This window comes from Vulpes lagopus, chromosome 21 (assembly GCF_018345385.1).
Source record: "Vulpes lagopus strain Blue_001 chromosome 21, ASM1834538v1, whole genome shotgun sequence".
Classification (NCBI taxonomy): domain Eukaryota; kingdom Metazoa; phylum Chordata; class Mammalia; order Carnivora; family Canidae; genus Vulpes; species Vulpes lagopus.
The window spans coordinates 1,920,149-1,946,183 of NC_054844.1; the positions used below are offsets into that span (position 1 = coordinate 1,920,149).

Genomic DNA, 26,035 nt, shown 5'->3' on the forward strand with positions numbered 1-26,035 from the left:
TGACTTTGTGTGTCCTAACAGACAAGTATAAATCAACATCTGTGTGAATGTGTGTGTGACCCATGTGTGTTAGGGTTTTGCCAAGTTCTGATTAGTTGAATTCTGATTAGTTCTATTCCAATCAGCATAAAATCAGCCAACGATTCTAATTTATAAGAGGGTAAGTTGTAACCATAATGACCTTGTGATGGAGTAATATTGAGAGCATTTATAACTTATGTAGCATATAATAGCTCTTATTTGTTCTAGATAAATCAATGACAGTATCCACTTCAACTGATTCTGTAGATGAAATACCCCCAAAACCTATTTCTCTCTTAAAATATGCTGAAGGTAAAAGCATACTTATGCCTGCATTTATATTGAATAGTTTATGCAAACTACTCTTGTCTAGATGAATCAATAACATGCTAGCAATTTCCTAAGTGAGTTTGGGAAGTGTCGGAGTAGTTAATGGTATCTCCAAATTGATGTATGGATTACCCTCATAGTATATGGATGGTTTTAATTGAGTCAGTTTCCAGATCCCCAACTTTCATATATATTCAATCTTAACACTGGTTGGAGGACAACATGGGGCAGAGGGTTGAGGCTGCCTGACACTCTCCCTTTCTCTTCTGACTTTTCACAGCCATCCATCTCCTACACCACAGAAGAAAGGCACACCTTCACACACACAAACACACACGCACACATCCATTTCCCACTAGGGCACCAAAGGAAATATTTGAAATATGGTGTCCAGAAAGCCTCCTTTGATCAGACACCATACCCCTCCAGCCAGCCATCTTTGTAAGACATATATTTGGGATATTTAATTTTTATATTAATCATTATTTTATTCATCATTACTTCACTTGGGGGTTAATAGCCAAAATGTATAAAGAGCTTATACATCTAAACACCAAAAAAAACCCAAATAATTCAATTACTGATGATCTGATGACCCAAATAGACATTTTTCCAAAGAAGACATATATATGCCCAACAGACACATGGAAAGATGCTCACCATCACTAATCATCAGAGAAATGTAAATTAAAACCACAATAAGATATCGTTTTACACACATCAGAAAGGCCAAAATAAAAAAGATGCAACAAATAAGTGTTGGTGAGGATGTGGTGAAAAGGAACCCTCTTGCAATGTTGATGGGAATGCAAATTGGTGCAGCCGCTGTGGAAGCTTTTGAAGTTTCCTCAAAAAATTAAAAATAGAATTACCGTATGATCCAGTAATTCTACTACTGGGCATTTACCCAAAAAACTCCAAAAATACTAATTCAAAAAGATATATGCCCCCTATGGTTATTGCAGCAGTATTTCCAAAACATGGAAGCCACCCAAGTGTCCAGATGGATGGATAAAGAAGATGTGATATATATATATATATATATATATATATATATATATATATATATATACACACACACATGTATATATAGTATACATATATATACATAATGGAATATTACTAAACCATAAAGAGAATGAAATCTTGCCACTTGCAACAACATGGATGGAACTAGAGGATACGAATCAGTCAGAGAAAGAAAAACACCATATCATTTCACTCACATGTGGAATTTAAGAAACAAAAGAACAAAAGGAAAAAAGAGACAAGTAAAAAACAGACTCTTAAATACAGAGAACCAGCTGGTAGTTGCCAGAGGAGAGGTGGGTGGGGGGATAGGTGGAACAGATAAAATTAAGAGTATACTTATCTTGATGAACACTGAGAAATGTATAGAATTGTTGAAACGCTATACTGTTGAAATAGTGTATGTTGATTATACTTGAATTTTTAAAAAAGCTTATAATGTACTTACATTATTTTGCTCAGTTGTATACTAATAATATTAATATACTAATAATATTAATATTAATAATTCAACCCAGAAGAAACTTGTAGCACCAAGCCTTATGGTCACAAGAAAGTTTTTGTAACTTAAATTTAAATTTATATACCTCTTTTTGTTGCAGAATACTATGATTGCATAATCAATAAAGACTTTTTGGTATAAAAAATATATTGCATCAGGGTAAACTTTTATGGAGGAAATGGAATGGAAATATGTTTCTATGGTGAAAAAGAAATGATGCAAAATCTTTGTTTAAAAAAGAGCTTTTAGATAATATTTTTGAATGGATAATAGAAGGTTTCAAATAGCAATGGTGTTTATATTTCATTGGAAACTTTTTAAAGAGGGATGCAACAATTTTATTTTATTTTAAACTGTCAAGATCTACAAAGCACCAGAAATTGCATCATTTACAACCATTTAAACTTATCATGAAAATTCTGGGATGTGAACTTGAAAATGTATAATGAGGCACATACTTTTTCAAAACTCTTGGGGGTCTTGGGGGGAGGTGCAAGCAAAGCCGGGTAGGGACTCATTCAGCAATGGCTGAGGCCTTTAGAGGCCCAAGCCGGGAGGCAGTTGATAGGCTGGCCCTGCCCCTGAGCACTAATGCATGTTGCTCTTCAGGAGAGGCAGGCTACCAACATAAGTGCTGAGAGTGTAAGTACACGTTTGTGAAACAAATTAACATCTCTGATTTCTCTTTCTCACTCTGTTGTTCTATCCCCAACATGATCTTGAGCAATTTGCCTCCCTTCTCAAGGTTTATAATCTTGAGATTCTTAGAGAAAGAAATGCTAAGTGTCATATGGTCCTGTCTTTTGTTATCCCAGAGAGTACAGAGAATGTCCAAACACTCCCGAGGAGTTTTTTGACCCTAGATTATTTGTGTTTTATTCCATGACAGAATTGTTCGATTTTCAAGTATGTCTTTAATCCATAAAGGTCCAAAAGAGCAGACCCTGGGATTTCACTGCCTGTGTCTACCCTTTGAACAACTTGAGATTGGACTTTCTCAGCCTCAGAAGAAATTCTCTCAGTTCTGGCCTTTGGTCAGGATTTATTGAACAGATCTGAATCTCTCATATTTTCATTTACCATCTAGGAGCCAAAAGGGTTACTTACTAGAATTAACTCTGGGTTCAAAGCTTGTATCTCTTTGAATACCTGGCTGTGTAACTTTGGCAAGTTTCTTATGTTCTTTGAATATCCGTTCTCCCAACCATAAACTGGGAAACACCTAAGGAGAGGGCTCTCAGTATAATACAAAGTATTAACATGAAAATATGTGGTGAGTGAAAGTAGAAAAATAGCAGGGTATTTACTACCAGGAAAATGGACTTTTAAAATTTTATTTACTTATTTACTTATTTATTTATTTTATTTTAAGCAGGCCCCATGCCAAATGTGGAGCCCAACACAGGGCTCGAACTCACGAGATCAAGATCTAAACTGAGATCAAGAGTCAGACACTCAACTGACTGAGCCAACCAGGTGTTGCAGGAAGATGGAATTTTAAATCACCTTTGACAATCTGTGGTAGCACCCAGTAATCACTTCTGGTCCAACCTAAGTATCATTAAGCACAATTCCAGTTCTTACTTTTTGTCTTTTAACCCTTTTTTTGAAAAAAGGAAACAGTTGGCCACCACTTCTTATGTAAGAGTCCATTATCTATTTGAAGAGAAGATACTTGAAATCAATTCTTCAGAAGCAGAAGTCAGGAGTACTCAACATGTCCACACTACCCAGCCTATAGAATTTGATAACCAAATTTGCCAAATTTCTCATGAAAGACAAATTCAATTTCATTGGTTTTATCCCAGTAACCATTTTCTGCTTGAAAATTTCCCTTAAAACTCTGAAAGCAATCCTGTACAGGGAGAAGTTAGATCGACTAAATTACTAAATTATTTTTTGTCAAGTTTATTCATTTAGCTAAGGTCCCATCAAGATGGATTGTTCTGCAGATGGCAGAGCAAGCTCCATTTCCTGGGACTGATCAATGTTACAAAAGTTTTGGTAAGCATGGAGCTTAAAACATTTCCCATTACACAAAGAACTCATTTAAGCCATATTCAATAGCTTTTTAAATGCCCAGATTATAAATTTTAAAAATTAAAAGATGGAGTTTAAGTGTCCAATCTCAAAAAAAAAAAAATCTAATGGTTAACCCTCTCATTACTGAAGTCATGTGGATAGGAAAGCAGCATATGGGTGGCAAAAGGTTAAGTGAAGAGGGGCTAACTTGAAAGAGAAACCTGGTGCTATCATGCCTTCAACAAAGTGATCAAGTAGACAGATTGGTCTCTGCCACTCTCCATCTCTGGGCATAAATCCTGCCATATTCCCCCTCCCTCATCTCCAGAAGCACTCCCTGAACACATATGGGCATCCAACACCCACATGATGTTTCATGGGAACTCAAGTCTATATTCCCCTACTCAGACACAGGGACGCTCCCTCCTGCTTACAGGGCCTCATGGTCCAAAATCATCCTGCATACCTTCTCTCCCACGTTCAAGTTGCCATCTTTCATCCTTACCATCTGTGTGACACTTGTCTGTCATCTGCCTGGCATCTTTTGCAACCTATAAGACTCAGCTCAAGAGTCATGTCCTGAAGGCTCTTCAGACCTGTTTAGGCAGGTGAGCCTTCTCTTCCTCTGTCCCCCATAGCCTTCTCTTCCTCTGTCCCTTGTAGTAATCTTTATGAGAGCACCAGTTGTATTGCTAATTATTATTTGTTTATTTGAGTTATTTGTTTACCTCCTGTCCCTTTGACTGGACTTTGAGCATTTGAAGGGCAAGAACCATTTCTATTTGCCTTTAAATTTCCATTCCCAAGAATAGTGTTTGGCTCATATTAAGTGCTTAAGAAACACTTGATGAATGAATGAATGAATGAATGAATGAATGTTCTATCAATCTCTGGATGTGTTAGCATTCATCCAAAGGAATATATTGCTAATGGTGCAATTTCAGACATGTTGCAGGCTGATAGAGGAGATATTTTAGGACCAGAAAACCTGCCCTACTTCCCACAATCATTTCAGAAAAGTATCTACATGAAAGGCTGGCCTTGAGCTGGTAGCTAATGTTCCTGACAAAGCTCCCTGGTAGGTTACCCACAGAGATTAGATTAAAAGGAAATTGCTTCACTTGTCCTCTCATCATTGTTTAATGAGCTACCTAGCTAAAAAGACCCTCTTCTAGGGATCTGGGACTCTGTGTGCAAGTTTTTACTCTTATTTTTCTGCTACAAGGCCCCTGTTACATACAAGGGACTATTGACCCCAAAGACCATCACTCGCAGTATCTGTCTTTTGCAATTTCCTACCTATAAAGCCCCTGTTTACTTACATAACACTTACAATCTTTGCATTTGCCAATGTTTCATCTGTAATACCTGGACTTATCCATTTCCTTTTCCCAGCATCTGTCTTTTACTAGCACATATTGACAAAATTCACATTTAGGGATTTCACATCTTAAAAATTTGGGCCCAGGACAGTCAGGGAGTTGCTGTGATGTTGAATTCCATCTCTAGGACGTGATTTAAATGAAAGAAAAATCAGATCAAGCAATAAAAAGGGGAAATATCATGCAAGTCAGATCTGTTCCTACAGTAACTGGAAAGAAAATGGACACAAAAACATATTAGCAGTCATCCCATGTCAGAGCTGCCTAGCAAGCCACTAGCACACTGTTAAGCATGGGTCCAGCTAGTTCCAAGAATCATATCTCAACAATTCTCTTATTTTTTCTTTTTTTCATATTTTTTAAAGGCCTGGCGTGGAGCTCAAGCTCACAACCCCAAGATCAAGAGTTGCATGTTCTACTGACTGAGCCAGCCAGGCACCCCAAGGATTCTCTCATGTTTCTTTGGCTAATCAAAACCCTCCTAACATCCAATGCTTATTTTTAAACCTGGACTTTGTATCACAAGTGGCCAAGTAAATCAAAATAATATAAATGAGAAAGAAGTATCTGAGATGCAGCACTAAGAACTTAGTGTCTCTGAGTAATAGTGAGAACTTACCAGTCTGAGAAGCCTTAGGGATCATACTTTCAGTAAAGATCAGTCTGTTATGTAGTTAAGTGGTTGCCCACAGAGTGTCAAGTGAGTGATTAAGGAAGTCACCCTATCCCCTACAGTCTCCATCAGAGTGCCACAGTGACTCAATTTCAACAAATAGAAAAACAATCTTTAGATTAGTGATTTGTTAAATATCCTTCTTTTGAGAGAGAGAGAGGAGAGAGAGAGAGAGATAGCACACACAAACATATGTAGAGTGGAGGGGAGAGGGAGAGAGAATCTTAAGCAGGCTCCGCACCCAGCACAGAGCCCACAGTGAGTCTGGATCTCACATCCCTGAGATTGTGACCTGAGCTGAAATCAAGAATCTGTCATTTAACCAACTGAGCCACCCAGGCGCCCCAAGTATCCTATTTTAGATTACAACATCCCAGTGAAAAAGAACTCATCCAGGTGCCTGGGTGGCTCAGCTGGTTAAGTGATGGACTCTTGATTTTGGCTCAGGTCATGATCTCAGGGTCATGAGATCGAGCCCCATGTCAGGCTCTGTGCTCTGTGGGTAGTCTAATTATATTCTCTCTCTCTCTCCCTTTGCCCCTCTGCCCCTAAAATAAATAAATAAATCTTTAAAAAAGAATAACTGCTCAAGTTTTGAAGTCATTAACAATTTAATATGAATTATCTTCTCATGTTTTTTTTTGTACTAGGCCATACTGAGTGCATAGTCTTTGTTATTTGTCTCTCTGTCTGGGCTTCTGGGGGAAAGGTGGAATAGAGGGAGAAAGAAGCTTGAATGAGAGAAAAAACTATCATAGGCTGGTGGGTTCAAAGAAGAACTACTTCACAATTTTGCCTGGAATCAATGTGCTAAGAAGCTACCTGGAAGGACCCTATTTTTCAGTGCTCCTTGAATTTTAATATCACAGGAATCAGCTGGGGGTCTTGTTAAACTACAGACTGATTCCATAGTCTGGGGTGGAGCCTGAGACCCTGAATTTCTCTTATGAGGTCCTAGAGAAGACTAAAGCTGCCAGTCCCCAAGCTTTGAGAAATGAAAGGTTACATAAGAAGGCTCAGGTATTTTCAAAACTTTGTGCTATTCATCAGGTGGAGAATGGTTAGAATCTTTAGCTAATTTAAATTCTTTCCTGACTTTTCTGTACAGCACTAAGAACTAGCTCTGCAATACACCCCCACCTAATTCTGCACACGCTCATTCTCAGGAGACTTGCATCCAGGTAGGACCATCCTGCCTTTTTTCTCCCCTTCAGACACCCAAGACAATTTTTTGTATGCCCAATGATCTTTTTGTTGCTATTTTGTTTTGTTTTACTTTGTTTTGTTTTGTTTTTAGAGCAGTTTTGGGTTTACCATAAAATTAAGAGGAAAGAACAGAGATTTCTTTTTTCCCATATACCCACCCCCTCACTCATTACCAACATCCTTCACCAGAGTGGTATATATATATATATATAATTTTTTTTACTGAGGATGAACCTATATTGACACAGCGTAATTACCCCAAATCCAAAGTTTACCTAAGAGGTCATCCTCCCCCCGCCAAAAAAGAGGTCATTCCCAGTGTTGTACATTCAGTGGGCTTGGACAAATGTATAATGACTATATCCATCATTATAATATCATACAGAGTATTTACTCGGCCCTAAAATTCCTCTTCACTTGCCTATACATCTCTTCCCCACCCCAACCACTGATCTTTTTACTGTGTCTATAGTTTTACCTTTTCCAGATGTTATATAGTTGGAATCATACAGCAAATAGCCATCTAAGTACCCTACAACTTTGAACAAACAATTTTAAGACTGAGTTGGGTCCTTAATACACTTTAACTTCCAGCTAAGTCTGAAGTAATAAAAGAATGGCTGTCAGCAGACAGAGTCCAGTGCTGTTTGATGATACCAGTAATAAAAGCAAGAGAAAATCTACAATCTCACATTTACATTTCCAGAAGATTAAAATTCCTCTCATGCCTACCCAACAACGAGTTCTTTATTTCTGTATCCTTTTAAAGAGCTTGAGGAGGTAAGAGTATACAAGTGAATGGCAGGTTAATCCATCTCGCAATGTGATCCAGTCATTGACCGAAGCTGCATTCACTCCTATGGACCAACAGTCCCCAACTCAAGATGATTCAGCTTAAGGTTTCTTGGCTTTAAGAAGGTGCTAAGGTGATATGCTTTCAGTAGAAACTGTATTTTGAATTTTGGATTTTAAATTTTGAATTTTGGATCTTTTCCTACACTAGCAATATGCGATAGGGTCCTCTGTCTTGGGATGCTGGGCAGCAGCAGTTGGCCCCATGATCACAGGGTAAACCGCTGATACACTTAAAATCATCCTGGTTTTCACTTTCGGTACCATATTCAACACATTACATGAGATATTCAACACTTTATTATAAAATAAGCTTTGTATTAGATAACTTTGCTTGACTGTAGGTTAATGTAAGTGTTCTGAGCACATTTAAGGTGGGGTAGGCTAAGCTATGATGTTCAGGAGGTTAGGTGTATTAAATGCATTTTTGACTTACGGTATTTTCACTTTAAAACTGATGTATCAGGACATAGCCCTATTATAAGTAGAGGAAAATCTGTATGGAAGAGGCCAGAAGCTCAGCAAGCTTAGCTGGTAAAACTCTGCATGGGATAAACTGTGCCTGACAACTCTTCCCTTAGGTGAGCTAACTAATACCAGCCTTAAGGAAGCTGTCCTCTGGACACATATACCAAAGATAGTAGACAAGAATGCTTTGAAAAAAATAAAAGGGAAATAAGTAAAGTTTGTCTTCAGCATCCTCTTGCTTTTTGTGTGGAGTCTTTGTCTTTGTTCCTGGCAAACCTCCATCTTCAAGGGTCCTGAATGCTCCCGTACTAACCACAGTGAGTCTGCAACAACTCTTTTCTCGGGCCAGGAAAAGGTTACATGATAATGGCTTAAGGTATCATCCTACCTAGAGCATTGACTTTTTAAAGATAGGCAAGGATGGGCAGGGTGAAAATCTAGCCTACTATACAACTGCCCTCCTCTGGGCATTCACTTTCTCAGCTGTCAGGAGCTAGAGGCTGGTGCAACACCCTCCAAAATGGATGGCCAGGTGCATACCCTACAGAGACTCTAATAAAAGGTCCGGCTGAGTGACAGCAGCCCCTCCATTGTTCATTCCTTCCTATCGTCCCACTCTATGTCACTAACAGAAAGATAGCTTTCTGGACTAGGTCTATATGGCATCATTTCAAATTTCAGCTACAACCTTTTCACACAACAAACAATTATTTTTTCCCAGATAATATTGAATCACACAGGATACCTGTGCAGCACTTTTAGTGTGAGCTGTTACAGCTTTTAGAGCTAGAAGACTCCTTGGAAATCATCCCTGACTCAACCCTCATGTTTATGAATCTAAAAATAATAATAATAAACCCCAAAGAAGAGTGTCAAAATAGAATGGATGATTCCTAAGGCTGCAAAATTAGGACCAGAATTCTCCCCTCCCCTAAAGCAGAAGATCCACAACACATACCCTCAAGGAACAAGACTTAAATCACAACCAAAGAGATTTAGATGCAGCCTAAAGAAGAACTCACTGGTAATGAAGATGATTAAATACTAGGATAGACAGCCATGGGGAATTGTGAAATCGTCCTCCCTAGAGATCTTTTAAAATAGGACAGTTAACCATCTGTCTGAGATGGTGTAAGTACAGTCCTGCCTTGGAGGTAAGAAAATGATGAGATGATCTCCTTACCTGTCAAATTTTGGGGTTCTATAGTCACACCTGGTTATAGAGACACATCATGAGGATCCCAGGTTGAATCTGGGCTGTGCCCCTCACTGGGATTCAGATGTGTCCACGTTGTTGAGAGGGTAGAGGACCGGCCCTGTCTGCATGAGGTGGGAAGGTGTCTGCATGGAAGAGATTTGTACCGGGGTTCCTGGAGGATGGGGGGAAGAAGGGAGCTGGAAGAAACGGAGATGTCAGTTTCCAAGTTCTCCCCTGCCCCACTCCGGCCCCCTATAATACCACCCTGCCCCCTCCCAGCCATATGAGTCTAATGAACTGCAGCTGATGCCAGCAGAACCAAGGGACTCCAAGAAACACAGAGACACAAGCATCCCTGTCACTATGTCAGTGACAAAGCATAAGAATGGTTCCCCCCATTTCTGTGGAGAAATTCAAAATGGCTCTGGCCTAGTGAAAATGTCAGGGCAAACAGCCTCTTTGCAGGACTTTAACGTGCAAGTTTTGGAGCAGCAGGGGACATTGTCTTGAAGCAGACCTGAACATCCTCTGCAGAGACCCCGCTGTACCCCAGCGGAGACCCCGGGAGACCCAGCCCTGCAGGGACGCTGAGATCCACCTGCGCCAGCAGGGGGCGCTCGCACTTGAAGTGCAAGACTGGGCTGGACGGGGACTTCAGGCTTCCAGGTCTCTTACACGTGCTGTTTTCTCTGCCTAGACCTCTTTTTTTCTTTTTCACCCCTTCACCTTGCTGGCTCCCGAGTTGTTTCCACTTAGGTGTGTTTGGAATCCCTCAGCATCCTCCTGTAATTCCCTAATTATGTTTATAATAGACTTAAAATCACCTGTCTACACATCTCTCTGCCTATCCAGTCTATAGACAAGTCCTTGATGGGAGTAACTCTGTGTTATTCACTACCATGTATCCATCTAGGTCCTAGAACATAGTAGGCACTCAGAAAAATATGTGTTGAGTAAGTGAATGAATGAATGTATGAATGAGAGAGAAACTACAAGCTTTAATAACACTAGATGGCACAATTAGTCCTAGAATTATTTCTAAGTAATTGGCTATTGGTCCAACATCTCCTCTTTTAGCTTGTGTGTCTGGCGGGGATGGAGGAGGGTTGCTTTAAACAGACTAATAAAATAGAAAGGATCATTAGGGGTCATCTGCTGACTCCTTCTTATAATATTTTTTTCCTTCTTATAATATTAAATAACCCTCACTGTACCTTCCATATCAGCCCTTCAGCCTGTGCCTGAAGACCACTGAGCACCCAGAAAGTCAAGTGTGGTTGGGTTATTCATTTCATCTCTGTACTCCTGTGACGATGAGAAAGTTCTTTCTAATGTCGACTTGAATTTCTGTTGCTTTGATTTCTTCCCTGTGGCTCTAATTTAGTTCTCTGGCACCATGCAAAAAAAAGCACACTGTCTTCCACATACCAGGGAGACATGGAAAATGGAACCTGGCCTTTGGATATGAACCTTAGCTTTGCTACTTACTAAGTGTGGGAGTTTGGGTAAGTCATTTAACCTCTCCAGTTTCATCACCTGTACCCAACAGGGTTATTGCAAGGACTAAGACTAGTTAATGCATCCCAAAGGTCTGAGACATAGCAGATATTCAAAAATGCTACTGCTATTATTAATAAATATTAGAATACAGACCATTAATATAGATAGGTAATATAGATAATATACTAAGTAATATATAAAATCTTCCTCCCTCCTCCATCAATCTTTTGTTCTCTAAGCTAAAACACATGCTACTTTCACATCCTCTCCATCCTCATCTCTTTCTCCATCAGTGTTCCTCTCAAAACAGGCTACCAAAGTTGTGCTGTCGCCCAGGGTGGTGAGTGGGGCAGAACAAACCACCACTACCTTCATTTTGCACATTATACTTCTATTCACGGGGCCTTCGGTTCTGTTAGCTTCTTTGGCAACTGGATCTTCTGTACTTCTGGGCATTTCGGCCATATTACTCTCCTCTCTGTGGTGAGACAATTGCTGAAGATTTTATTGTGGGGGCGAGGAATATGATACAACAGAGGGATGGAATCTGTAATTTTGTTGTTGTTTTTCTCATCTGTTTTAGCATGAGATTGCTAGAAAATGTTCACTCTTGGAATTATGAGTAACCCTTGAGGCCCTGGAGATAATGCCCCTGACCCCTTAAGGATAGTAAGATCCCAGGAGACATTTAGCAGAGAAGGGTGGGAATAAAGCTCAATTTTCCAGGAAAGAAGGTATAGTCAGACTTCTGCATTTTTAAGGCATAAAAGTAGCCTGGATCTGGAGGGGAAAGGGGACCCATGTTCTAGGTTCCAGAGGTGTCAGGGGCCTGAGCCCCATGCAGAATTCCAGGATAGATGTGCAGCTCAGTGTCTGCTTGTGTGAGCAGGCTAAAGGCCACCGTGTGTGAGTGGGCATAATGGGGCACCCATGTCAGGAGCCAGAAAGAAGAAGAAGCTGTGTCCTCTAGCTGGACACAGAGACTAGGCTCCACTTGCAGGAGGTGCTGCCCACACATGCCCCAGGATTCCTTATAAATTAGGGGCTGTGTAGCCCACGTACCCCCTCTCTAGATGCAGACTAAGTCAGTGGGATACCCTCAGGGAGAGTTCAGCTACATCAGTATGTCAACCCCATACTCCTATCAGTGCCATAGGGTTGGTTTGGCATTTACTTCCATCACCCCTATCTTCAGTTTAAAACCCTTTTGATCAGATTGGCAAACCCTTGATTTGTCATAAAGACACCCCAAAAAAGTAAACACTGTCGACAGGGACGGGGGAGGTGTTTTATAGGGAGAGAGATTCTCTCTCTTTCCTGATTTGTGTTATTATTTCTAGCATAAGGCCTGCAGCTATTGTTAAATCAGAACCTAGTTCTATAAATACTTCTGATTTGAAAAGCCACATTCACTTTCTCTACTTCAAAATCCAAGCCCGAGATGGCAGCAACACCTCACAGATATAGAATACACAGAAAACATGGCACAACTGTTAGCACCACCTCCTGATGTTCTGAGCTGCCTGTCCATAATTCAAAGGACAAGACAAGGTCACTAATAAACACCACTGAACTGTGTCTCCTTTCACGGCTCCTGCATAAAAATATTGCATCTCCAATGAACACCAAACAAATGAAATGGATTGGTTTAATTCACATCTGAACACCCACAAACTCATCTGCCTAATAACCTTGCTGTTTCCAGCAGGTTTTCATGCTTGTCAATTATTCTGAAACATCAATTGTCCTAACTTTGACTTCATTTAAAGATGCTTGGCAGGTTTAGTTAGTAAAGGAAGAAAAACCAAGATGCTAAGTCCATTTTTTAAAAATCCTTTGCAAGAGCATTGGAGTTCTTTCTCAATGTGTGCCACTGATAAGCACGTGCTTGAGCCTCCTGCCTGGAGGAGGCCCAAGTTGGGGAAGGTGACAGGTTGATGCTCATATTAGCGACAGTCTGTGACACTGAGGCCGATGGGAGTCATTATGATATAGACACTCAGATGAAACCTAAGCCTGGGAAAGAGAGGGATGGGTGTTTGGGATGGCAGGAAATTCCCCCACCCCACCCCCCACCACAACATGCTCTCCATCTCCAGCTACCAGGACTCCAGCAGACAATGTCCCTCACTCTCATCTGTGTCAACCTGCACAGAGTTTGCAGCAAGGAGGGGGTCCGAATGGGAGCTAGGGGTTAAACTTTCTTGCCGCACAAAACACACACATATACAGAGAGAAGGAGAGAGAGAGAGAGAGAAAGAGAGACCATTTGTCTCCAGGATAAAGAAATAGCAAACAAAAATGACGGTTACATGGTGACGGATTCATGGTGAGACTAAACACAAGTGCCTTCTCTCCCCTGAGCCTGCCATTGTTCACTCTCAGGGCCTCTCAGGAAGGGTTGAACAGGACTTGAACTCTTCAAGGGAATTTTTTTAAAAAAGAAGAAGAAAAGAAAACCACTGAGCCATCTATATTGCAAATGGTACCAAAATTTTTTTTTGGCTATATGAGGAAATCCAAGTTGATACTAAAGCTTGTTTCCCACTGAGATAGAATTAGCTTCCACATACTCTAGAACCTTCCAAATGTAGGAGAGAAAACAGGTGCCTGGATGGCTCAGTCAGCTAAGCATCTGACTCTTGATTTCGATTCAGATCATGATCTCAGGATGGTGAGATATAGCCCCACATCAGGCTCCATGCTCAGCAGAGTCTACTTGAGATCCTCTCCCTTTGCCCCTCCCCCTGCACTCTCTCTCTCTCTAAAATAAATAAGTCTTAAAAAAAGAGAGAGAGAGAATATAGGAGAAAATGAAGGGGGAAGCACTTTGTCTTTGATAGGAAGTTGACACTAGGACAAAAGAGAAACCACCAAGAGGCAAAGTTTATGTCCAACAATAAAGTTTTATGAAAACAAATCATTCTATGAAAGATAATAACATTTAGCACCTCTATAGGACATGTTCCTTTAAATCTCTTATATACAATAACTCAGAGAATCCTTACAACCACCTGGGCAGGTGGTTACACGGCCTGGGCAGCTACCAGCCCCACTCGTATGTGAAGAAACAGCACAGCAAGTGGCAGGGTTGGGATTGCGTGCTAGACAATTGAGGAGTAGAAGTCAAACTCTGAAGGGTTGTGCTGCCTCAGATGCTGAACTGAACCCTCAGCAAAGCCTGGCGTCCTGCTGATTCTGTGCAGAAAGGGGAAGCAGAGGGATGCCTGGGTTGGCCAAGACTGCTCTGGCTAGGCCACTGTCATAAAGTTTCACTACAGTTTGGGTTCCCAACCATGGCTGTCCCCTGGAAGACCATAAGCAGGCCTGTGCCTGGGACCCACCCCAGAGGTGCTGATTTAATCAGTTAGGAGTTCAGCCTGGGCATTAGGATTTGTAAGTCTCCCCAGTGATTCTGTTGTGCATTCAAAACCTTTGCTCTGGAATAAGGGGAAGCCAGAGAGGAAAAGAGGCAGAAGCTCAAGTGGACTTACTTTCAAACTTTACGTCCATAGAAAATAAGGGTGGATATGAAAAGAAACTTATTCTTCAACCTTCTTCTGCCCAAAGACATGGGACAAGGAAGGAAGGATGGGAGCCAGGAAAGCATTGTCTTCCAAATGGTCTATCCTGGAGAACTCAGCTCAACTCTATATTCACCCTGCTGCCTACCTGTGTGCTAAGGAACCTGGCCCACCATTTAGCCAACTCAAGCTCACCTGGACACCAGAAGGCTCAGGGAAGCAAAAATATGGATAAGTTCAAGTTTCCCCATACTGAGATCATAGTGATGAGAAAGAATCCAGGTTGGGCCCCTAAGAGAATGAAGAGGTGTCTGACTCTTTGGATATTCCAATTTTGATGAGGAGGAGAGGGTCTGCCTGGTGGGGACCAGGAATGGCCATGGGTATTTTACATAGCAGGGCCACAATAGAACAAAATCTCATTAGCAACGCATGTTAGGAGACCTATGAAAAGGTCTAGGCCTCTCTGTCCATCCTTAATCAGGAATAAGTTGCACCTGTGGAGACCTGTCTTGCCCTCAGCAGCAAGTACACACCTGTGGGTTCTTGCCCATCACAGGGAACAATGAGAAGGTCAAAGAGGTCAAGAAAAAGCTTGCTTCTGCTTTGGAACCTAAACTCATGGGCATGTCCCAACCTGCTGTTGGTCCTCTTGCTGGCTGCCTAACTCACCTCTTGTATTAAAGTCCACGTTGGATCCTTTCTGCCTCAGCTACTCTGAGTTCAACTTCTCTGAGTTGACGCTCATGGTGCCTGGACCTACAGGGTGGCTTGTACACAGCTTCAGACCTGTGGAGCATGGCCTTGTCCTGCTCAGGCTCTGTTGCTCATCAGATCTCTGGCTGCTTGCCCTGTCTGTTTCTCTGCCCTGCTGTGGCCCTTGCCTGTCCTCTGGAAAGATTAGCACAAATAATCCCATCAATAAAGAAAGACAACTTCTTAAGCACTTGAGGAAACAGGGCACAGACCCCTGTATGCAGACAGAAGGCAGAGTCCAGGGTACACCTGAGAATCATGAAGAAGGATCAAAACAGTACAGGTAACCATGTGGGATCAGGAAAGGGAGGCTGCTGCTTTCCTCACCACAGCCCAAATAGAGACTGAACCCGCAAAATTTGGCTTGAAAAATATGTTTTTGGCACAGTAGTCTATGAAGTTCTTGGTTTATGAGGGTAAGGAAATTAAAACAAAAGACATTTATGTTGGGCAATATTTGATCTTGACAATGTTCCTTTAACTGATGTAAAATGTGATGAAATTGACTGTAATTGATTCCAAGGAAGGATGCCAGAAATTCTTCAGCATTAGATCCAACCTTAAAATGCGAATTATTGGACCTGATTAGGATGGTGATGTTATTTTTTTAATCTCTCTTCTAGAGTTCAGATGTTCATCCTTACAGACAAGGAACTCATCAAGTTAACAAACAGAACACCTCAACATTATGAAATGACACTTACTTATTGCTCTGCTAATCTACATGATGGCATTGTCGCCAAGAACCAGTGGGGCCACGTGTCAGCTAGTTCCACCTGGGATCATCTGCGGGCTGAACCGTCCAGCCTCTGAAGTCTGTTCCTTCTTCATGGTAGAGATGCCAGCCCAATCATCTGAGTTCACAAATACCTGGGCACAAGCACGTGTCTAAAATGGCCTCAGAGATAAGACTCTAGATAGGATAGCAGGTGGTGAGCTTTCTCTGCCCTTGGGCTCCTGTCCTGAGAAACTAGGGACAGGTTGGTAGTAAGAAAGGGGACCACAATGTAGTCTCTTATCAATGACAGAGATCTGGAGTGAAAGGGAAGAGAGATATAGAAAACGGAAAACTATGTTGTGGTCAGTTAGCCTCACTTCAGGGGGATGCTGGGAGATGAAAGGGAAACTGGGATCCTTTAACCAAAATGCAATATAAATATCAAGGAAAGGAATAAAGTACTGATGCATGCAACAATGTGGATGAACCTTTAAAGTGTTATGCTGGGCACCCCCGGTGGCTCAGCGGTTTAGCACCGCCTTCAGTCCAGGGTGTGATCCTGGAGACCCGGGAGTCCCAGGTCAGGCTCCCTGCATGGAGCCTGCTTCTCCCTCTACCTGTCTCTCTCTCTCTCTCTCTCTCTCTCTCTCTCTCTCTCTCTGTGTTTGTGTGTGTGTGTCTCTATGAATAAATAAATAAAATCTTTTAAAAATAAATAAATAAATAAATAAAAATAAAGTGTTATGCTGAGGGAAGTTAGCCAGATATAAAAGTTCACATATTGTATGATGCCATGTATCTGAAAAATCCAGAATAAGTAAGTCTATAAAGACAGAAAGTGGATTAGTGGTTGACAGGGGCTGAGAGGAGGGGGAATGAGGAATGGCTGCTCTTTGGGGACCGGGTTTGCTTTGGGAGTGATGAAAATGCATGGTGTCCAGATAGAAGCGCTGGTCGCTCAACATTGTGAATGTATGTAATACCACTGAACGGTACACAATAAACAGGTTAATTTTATGTTGAGTGAATGTTACCTCAATAGAAAATGATTTTTTCTAACTGCAGCATAAACATATTGGGGCAAAGAATACAAAGTGGTTTTGGATAGACTGCAGATATTCCAGGATTGTGTCAGATGTCACAATTTGGAAAATCCCAGAAGACTAAGCAAGTCATTTCTGGTGATGGGGACTTCAGCTCTCACTCAATTATCTACAACATAACACAAGCTTCCAGTTCCAATAGCCTATGATCTTATCACTCCTCCCACCACATGATAATGGCTTTAACAGACATGAGGGAACACACACCCACAAACATGGTCATCCTTGGCATCAAATATCATAGGATCAACAAGTTACAATGCATCCAAGGGGAGACGGATTTGTAAACCCCGGAGTGAGGTTCTGCCTACCCGAGACCACTGCAGTGCGGAGACCCTGGGTGAAGCCAACGTCACCATGTCTGACCAGGAGGCAAAACCTTCAACTGAGGACTTGGGGGATAAGAAGGAAGGAGAATACATTAAACTCAAAGTCATTGGACAGGATAGCAGTGAGATCCACTTCAAAGTGAAAATGACAACACATCTCAAGAAACTCAAAGAATCATACTGTCAAAGGCAGGGAGTTCTAATGAATTCGCTCAGGTTTCTCTTTGAAGGTCAGAGAATTGCTGATAATCACACTCCAAAAGAACTGGGAATGGAGGAAGAAGATGTGATTGAAGTTTATCAGGAACAAACAGGGGGTCATTCAATGATTTAGATATTCTTTTTTTTTTCTTTATCCTCAATCCTTTTTTATTTTTAAAAATAGTTCTTTTGTAATGTGGTGTTCAAAACGGAATTGAAAACTGGCACCCTATCTCTTTAAAACATCTGGTAATTTGAATAGTGCCCATTATTCATTATCACTTGTTTTCATTGTGCTGATTTTTGGTGATCAAACCTCATCCCCCTTCATATTGTCCTTTCCTTTTTAAAAATTACATGTGTGCACAGAGAGGCCACCTTTTCCAGGACTGTGCATTTTCAGGCTTGTGATAAATAAGATCGACCAATACAAGTGTTCAGGATGACTTTCCAATTGGCCCTGAAGTTCTAGCATGTGATTGCTTCACTCCTGGACTATGACTTTCAGTGGGAGATGGAAGTTTTTCAGAGAACTGAACTGTGGAAAAATTACCTTTCCTTAACTTGAAGCTTCTTTTAAAATTTGAGAGTCTGGACCAAAAGAAGAGAAATATCAGGCTGGAGTCGAGAAGACAGAGATGATGACAGTAAATGACTAACTCCAAAGATGGCTTCACTGAAGAGAAAGCATTTTAAGATAAAAGTCTTGTCAGAAGATCCTAGAAAAGTTCTAATTTTCATTAGCAGTTAATAAAGTTATTCATGCAGAAGTGTATTCAGCAGAACACTGCTCTTTTTTATTTTATTTGTATTTTTTGGCCTGGGATATGGGTTTTAAATGGACATTGTCTGTACCAGCTTCATTAAAATAAACAAAATATTTGTAAAAACAAAAACAAAAACAAAAAAACAATGCATCCAAGGGAAAGTTACAGAAGAGCCCAGGATTCAAAGAGCTAATGATTCAAACTTTTAAATAAAAACTAATGTTTATTGAATATTTACTCCTTGCCATGCACTGTTGGCAGTACTTGTATGCGCACTGATTTATCTCACCTGCACAACAGCTGTTTTACAGCTGGGGAAGCAGAACTCGAGGAAGGTTAAGGAGCTTAAGTTTATGTGAGGTCATACAGCTAGCAAGGGTGGAGAAGAGATGTGAGCCCAGACAGTCCAAATCCAGTACCTATTTGTTTAACCTCTGTGCTCTATGGCATCTCTGTAAGCAGAATCCAATTTCTTTTAGGTTCTAGTTTAGCTCTAAGGTTGGTGCTAATAGCCCCATCTTGGTCATGGCTACACTGAGGAATCCAAGAGTCATTAGGAAGAGTAAAGGACAGTGGACTGCTAGACAAGAGATCAATGTTTTATTTTTTTTTCTATTTATTTATTTATTTATTTTATTATAAATTTATTTTTTATTGGTGTTCAATTTTCCAACATATAGAATAACACCCAGTGCTCATCCTGTCAAGTGCCCACCTCAGTGCTCGTCACCCAGTCACCCCCACCCCCCGCTCACCTCCCCTTCTACCACCCCTAGTTCGTTTCCCAGAGTTAGGAGTCTTTCATGTTCTGTCTCCCTTTCTGATATTTCCCACTCATTTTTTCTCCTTTCCCCTTTATTCTCTTTCACTATTTTTTATATTCCCCAAATGAATGAGACCATATAATGTTTGTCCTTCTCCGATTGACTGACTTCACTCAGCATAATACCCTCCAGTTCCATCCATGTCAAAGCAAATGGTGGGTATTTGTCGTTTCTAATGGCTGAGTAATATTCCATCATATACATAAGGCACATCTTCTTTATCCATTCATCTTTCGATGGACAACGAGGCTCCTTCCACAGTTTGGCTATTGTGGACATTGCTGATAGAAACATCAGGGTGCAGGTGTCCCAGCGTTTCATTGCATCTGTATCTTTGGGGTAAATCCCCAGCAGTGCAATTGCTGGGTCATAGGGCAGATCTATTTTTAACTCTTTGAGGAACCTCCACACAGTTTTCCAGAGTGGCTGCACCAGTTCACATTCCTGCCAAGAGTCCAGGAGGGTTCCCCTTTCTCCACATCCTCTCCAAATTGAGGAAGACACAAAGAGATGGAAAAATATTCCATGCTCATGGATTGGAAGAATTAATATAGTGAAAATGTCAATGTTACCCAGGGCAATTTACACGTTTAATGCAATCCCTATCAAAATACCATGGACTTTCTTCAGAGAGTTGGAACAAATTATTTTAAGATTTGTGTGGAATCAGAAAAGACCCCGAATAGCCAGGGGAATTTTAAAAAAGAAAACCATAGCTGGGGGCATCACAATGCCAGATTTCAGGTTGCACTACAAAGCTGTGATCATCAAGACAGTGTGGTACTGGCACAAAAATAGACACATAAATCAATGGAACGGAATAGAGAATCCAGAAGTGGACCCTGAACTTTATGGTCAACTAATATTCGACAAAGGAGGAAAGACTATTCACTGGAAAAAAGACAGTCTCTTCAATAAATGGTGCTGGGAAAATTGGACATCCACATGCAGAAAAATGAAACTAGACCACTCTCTTGCACCAGACACAAAGGTAAATTCAAAATGGATGAAAGATCTAAATGAGGACAAGATTCCATCAAAATCCTAGAGGAGAACACAGGCAACACCCTTTTTGAACTTGGCCACAGTAACTTCTTACAAGATTCATCCATGAAGGCAAGAGAAACAAAAGCAAAAATGAACTATTGGGACTTCATCAAGATAAGAAGCTTTTGCAAAGCAAAGGATACAGTCAACAAAACTAAAAGACAACCTACAGAATGGGAGAAGATATTTGCAAATGACTTATCAGATAAAGGGCTAGTTTCCAAGATCTATAAAGAACTTATGAAACTCAACACCCAAGAAACAAACAATCCATCATGAAATGGGCAAAAGACATGAACAGAAATCTCACAGAGGAAGACATACACATGGCCAACAAGCACATGAGAAAATGCTCCGCATCACTTGCCATCAGGGAAATACAAATCAAAACCACAATGAGATACCACCTCACACCAGTGAGAATGGGGAAAACTAACAAAGAGATCAATGTTTTAGATCCATCTTGGTCATTGCTATGGTGACCATGGGCAGATTTTACAATCTCCATGGCCCTCGGTATCCTCTTCTGTAAAACTGAGAATTAGGCTAGATCAAGTTTTCCAATTATTTAAGCAGCAGAACTCATTCTTAGAATGAAATGTACTTAGAAGGCCAACATGCACAGGAGATAAAAGTATGGAGCTTTTCTGGATGAAGGTGGCAGAGGAAGAAAGCAGAACCCCTGTCCATGCCCCACGCAGTTCCTGAGACACTTTCTTGGAACCCCCATGACCCTGTGGAACAGTTTGAGACCCACTTGAACAGAAACTCATGCAGTTCTTCTGAAAATAAAACCTAAAAATCTTAATTTCAATACCACACCTTTAGGCTTTCTTCAACATGGTGGGGAAACTTAGAATATTCTAGTCACTTTGCTCAAAGATACTTGTTTGGATTGGTGTCCTTATACAGAGTTGGTGAAGATTTCAGGTAAGAAGTGCAAGTGAGGGGTGCCTGAGTGGGTTAGTCAGTTAAGCGTCTGCCTTCTGCTCAGGTCATGAACCCGAGGTCCTGGGATTGAGCCCCACATCAGACTTCCTGCTCAGCCAGGGAAGGGGGGGGTGCTGCTTCTCCCTCTCCCTCTGCCCTTCCCCTCCACTGACTTGTGTTTGCTTGCTCTCTCTCAGGTGCACACACACTTTCTCTCAAATGAATAAATCTTTAAAAAAAAAAAGAAGTGCAAGTGGGGTCCCTCCAGGGATGTAACGTCAGACCAACATAAAAATGTTCAAAACCTCAGCCTTCCGAGGATCTCCCCTCTTGGGAGACAAGCTTTCAACTCAGAATCTGTATGTTTTGTCTAAATACTCTCTAATTACGAAGCTGCATCATTTATTAGAGTTTTACATCAATCAATGCAGTATGACTTCATTCTTCATAAAACTTGATCCTGACATCTTGCTGGATTCCTGCAATTAAACTTGGTCAATGAATAATGGGTCAAGAAATGTCAGGAGAGGCTGAGTCTCTCATAATCATTCTGGTAAGATCAGCTGACAGAGACCTTCAGGGAAGAGAACTTCTGCTGTAAACGTCCATGCTCAAGTCAGCACCTCTCATTCCACAGGCATTTATAAATTCAAGTTTGCTGCAGTGCTTGGAAGAGGTTATACAACTGTTATGGTGCAGTGTTCAAGGCAGACGGCTACCCCATAACTCAGAGGCCAAGACAAACAGGAATATATTAATAGCAGCCATAACATAAAGATAATTTATTTTCAGTATCTGGGAGCTAAGGGGATCAGCAGATAGACTGTTAAGCATTTAGGCATTAAAGCAGTGGAGCTTTATGGGGTGGAGGGTGCGGGGGGGGGGTGCGGTTCAGCTTGCACAGGAGTTGGACTGAGAGAAAGATTGATCTCCTTTGGAAACAATGCAGCATCTGAACCAATTAAGCTAAAAACAATTATGTGGTTATGGGCAACACCAGACAAAAAGGAAAAGATATGTTCCTACTAAACCCCCTTGCTCTGCCATCTGGGTGGCGTATACCATCCCAGGGACAAGCATTTCTTGGTACTGGAAGGGAGATTATACCAGGAAATATTTTTCTTTTCCCAATCCCCTCTCCCTCCACATCATGGTTCAGGTTGCTGGCCTGACAGTAGGAAACAAACAAACAAAACTTCACTATTTGAATTTAATAAAATATCACAGTATCTTTCTTTGGGGAATGGCAGGAAAGAATTAGAAGGCTATTTCTCTATTTTTTTTTAACCCATAAAACCTGAAGTGAAAGAAACATTTTGCAGTTTTTGTTTTTCTTTAACACACAGCAGGGAACACATTTTGATTGTGTACTCCCAGAACAGATACTACACCCTCCCCAAAATGTCACGAAGTAAACTTAATTAGAAAATAGTCTGACTGCCCAACAGGCTGACCATAACATCACAAAATTTTGTGCTTATGCTGTAAACTCACACAAAATGCTTATAATCAACCCTAAAAAGTAATAATATCAATATTGTTTTGCTCTTAGGAGCTAACATCAAAAATTAAATGTCACAGGGGTATACATCACTGGCGGGCTGTGTTGAAAAGTGAATTGATGTTTATCAGCTACGAGGTAGGACATGGCCTTCTGCAGAGGCATAAAGGCTACCGGCGCTCTCGCTCGTAGCTTCTTCCACATCCAGTGAGTCATCCTCATGCTCTCAGATGTGCTCCGCTCATTCATTCCTAGCCTCTCCTCACCCCCTTCCTTCTCACGCTGTACTCAGCAGGAATTTGAATCAAACTGACCCATCTGTCCCTGGGCTTACTCCCCACTCCACTCAATTTTTCACCTGAATCCAACATCATCATTCTAATATACATATGTGACCATGACACTCCCCTCCTTAAGAGGTCCAGGGGTCCCTGTTCCCCACAGGATCATCCAAATGCTTTAGCAAAGCCTGTAAGCACTTCACCATCTTGCCCACCTCACCTTTTTAGCATTTTCTCCTGCTCATCTTCCCCTTTGCCCAGCCAAACACACATAGACCTCCAAATCCTACTTCCCTCAAACCATGGAACATACTCAATTACACTTGTAACTGTCTCTCCTCTTCCATTTGATAGGCCATCAGAAATGCCAGCTCCTTCAATAAAACTTTCCAACATTCCTAGGCAGTTGGTTTTCTTATCTTTCAAAGCATTTGCACATATGTCTACCAGTAATCATTTGTTCTCTTGTTTCCAGTAACTGCCTTCCTTCCTGAGTTATCTTATATAGGTGCCAAGAGAGAGACTGTCTTTGCATAACCAGTACCTTGCACAGTAGCGGGTACAGAGCAGGCCTTAATAAATGACTACTAAGTGACTGTTAAATACAGGAGTAAAAGAATTCAAGTGTTTACAACCTCAGTGAGAAAAGAAGACAAAAATATGTGAAGTTTAAATACTTAGCAATAGAGATCAGTGATAGTTCAAGTCAACTGATAGACGAACATGAGAGAAAAACAAGTGTCAAAAAAAAAAAATCAGTATTTTGCAGGAGGGCCTCTCCAAGAGAAGGTATTTGAGTCTCCAGTGGTTGAAGAGGATTTGAATCAGAATACAAAAGACAAAGCCGCATTCCAGGAGGCTGGAATGTGAGAGAAAAAAGAAAAGCAGGAAGGCTCAGCCTTGTTTGAAGGCTAAAAATAAAGCCATCCAAGAACCATTTTGGAGGCTTCCAGTAAACTAGTCCTCAACAAGAAAATGTCTGCCACTCCACTGTGCAGAACGCACAGGGCAAGGACAGGAAAAGCATACTGCCACATTCACTTCTAGAGCCCATGTGTACCCCCACCATGCCCCTTGTGGCTTGCCTACCAGCTATTGACCTGGGGGTGGGGGATCACACATCATTGGCCCTGCTCTGCTGAGACACCATCACCTGCAGTCAGCATTTACAGGTGTTGCATGGATCATGGAACCACAGAACATGTTTCCATATGGCCAGAGGTCATTCTTCCACTCTAACTGTAAGTAGGAAACAACTCTTTCCCCTTCCCTTCCCTACAGTCACAGTAATACAAATCCCACAGAGATGCAAATAATTCAGGTTGGAAGAACTAGAAACTGCAGCATTTTGTAGAAGGTATTAGAAGGGAGCATCCCCAGAAACCAGTGCTTAGAAACTATGCTTTGACAGGTACATAAATGAAGCCCAGTAGCTGGTAAAATGCATCATAAAGAGAGAAGGTGACTTTCTAGCACAGTCCAAACAAGAATGCCACAGGATATGCTGAGGAGACCTAGCCTGGGCTGGTACAGAGGCCATGTCCATGGCCACACTGGCTGAAGGTTTGCACCAGCTCCTCAGAAGCGGGATGGAATGTTGGTGCCTGCTTTAGTCTTCATAATTCATTAACTATGAATGCATATACTAAAGTACATAGACATCCCCCGGTGGGTCAGAAGTGAAGATGTTCCCAACAGAACGCAGAACTTTTGTTCATCTTAACCAAATCCCAAGATAAAAAAGACTGCTGCTCATCTGCCAATATCCACTGGCACACGTCCCACCCGGCTGCCCAGAATAAAGATTACATTCCCCTCTTCCAACAGACCAAGTTCTAGTTGTGGGACTGCGAGGGAGTGTGAGCACTGCAGTTCAACTTTCAGCTCCCCTTCTTTCATCCTGTCGCTGGGACTGTGAATATGCCAGGGAGCCATCTTGGGCCATGCTGGCAAAGGCAATGTTCTAGGTGTGGCAGTTGCCCTAACAAGATAGAGAGGACCTGGGTGTCTGACACTGGGAGACACCGGCTTGCTTGAAGGAGAATCAAATGTCTGCCCCCACTTAATTCACTGTGATTTAGGGTTTCTTTTACAGCAGCTGAATCTGTAGTCCATCTAAAGATGTCATGTACAAATACCTGGGTTATGTGGATCCTACCTGACAGAGCTAAGACTCCATGGCCCTAGAGGAAAAGTCTGAAAGGCAACCTCCTATGTAACTTTCTCATGATGAGCCCATTGCCTGTACACATCACTCTGATGCTGTACTCACAGTGCAGTGAATAAAAAGACATCAGAAAATGTCTCTTCATTGATTGAAAGCCTATGCGCTTTGAGTCAAGAGAAGGAAATGCAAACTCTAAGTCTGTCCATTCTCAAAATATGAAGCCTTATAAAAGTCCTGAGCTGGATATGAAGAGCTGTACTTGGTAATTGCTTACTGCAACCCCTTCACTTAAATGAGAGACGTAATACTAGTCAGAAATCCAACTTTCGTAATTCTCAATGCAGGCTCTCCATACCTGACCGCCACTTTGAAGGAATTCACAGTCTAAATGAAGACTCATGAGCAGTGAAACATCATGTCAAGCAACTGATGTTATAAGACAGTGTTGCGTGGATGTGTGTGATTACATGTTGCTTGTCCTTTTCCTTAATTGGCAGTCATGGGTTGAGCCGCATTTACTTAGGCCCATTTTTGTTAAACTGGATTTAGTAAGACAACTGAAAGTGCTCCATCCAAGGAGCACGGACATGACCTCTTCCAGCTGACTTTTTCTGAAACAGTTACTTGAAAGATCCAGCTGCAGTTCCACATCCCACCTCTGCCCTGCTCTTGTGAAGTCTGCCTTCCTGGCATTTACAGCAGGC

At 41.4% G+C, this 26,035-nt stretch overlaps 2 protein-coding genes across 33 annotated transcripts in view; one reads left to right on the plus strand and one right to left on the minus strand.

The window, feature by feature from the left end:
- The window catches only part of CACNA1C (calcium voltage-gated channel subunit alpha1 C), a 760,002-nt gene that overhangs the window by 678,575 nt on the left and 55,392 nt on the right, over nt 1-26,035 (minus strand). The window lies entirely within an intron of this gene.
- Nucleotides 17,484-17,999, plus strand: LOC121479842 (small ubiquitin-related modifier 1-like). The gene has a single exon (XM_041735701.1). The coding sequence runs from the start codon at nt 17,642-17,644 to the stop codon at nt 17,945-17,947; it is 306 nt and encodes a 101-aa protein (XP_041591635.1). The 5' UTR covers nt 17,484-17,641; the 3' UTR covers nt 17,948-17,999.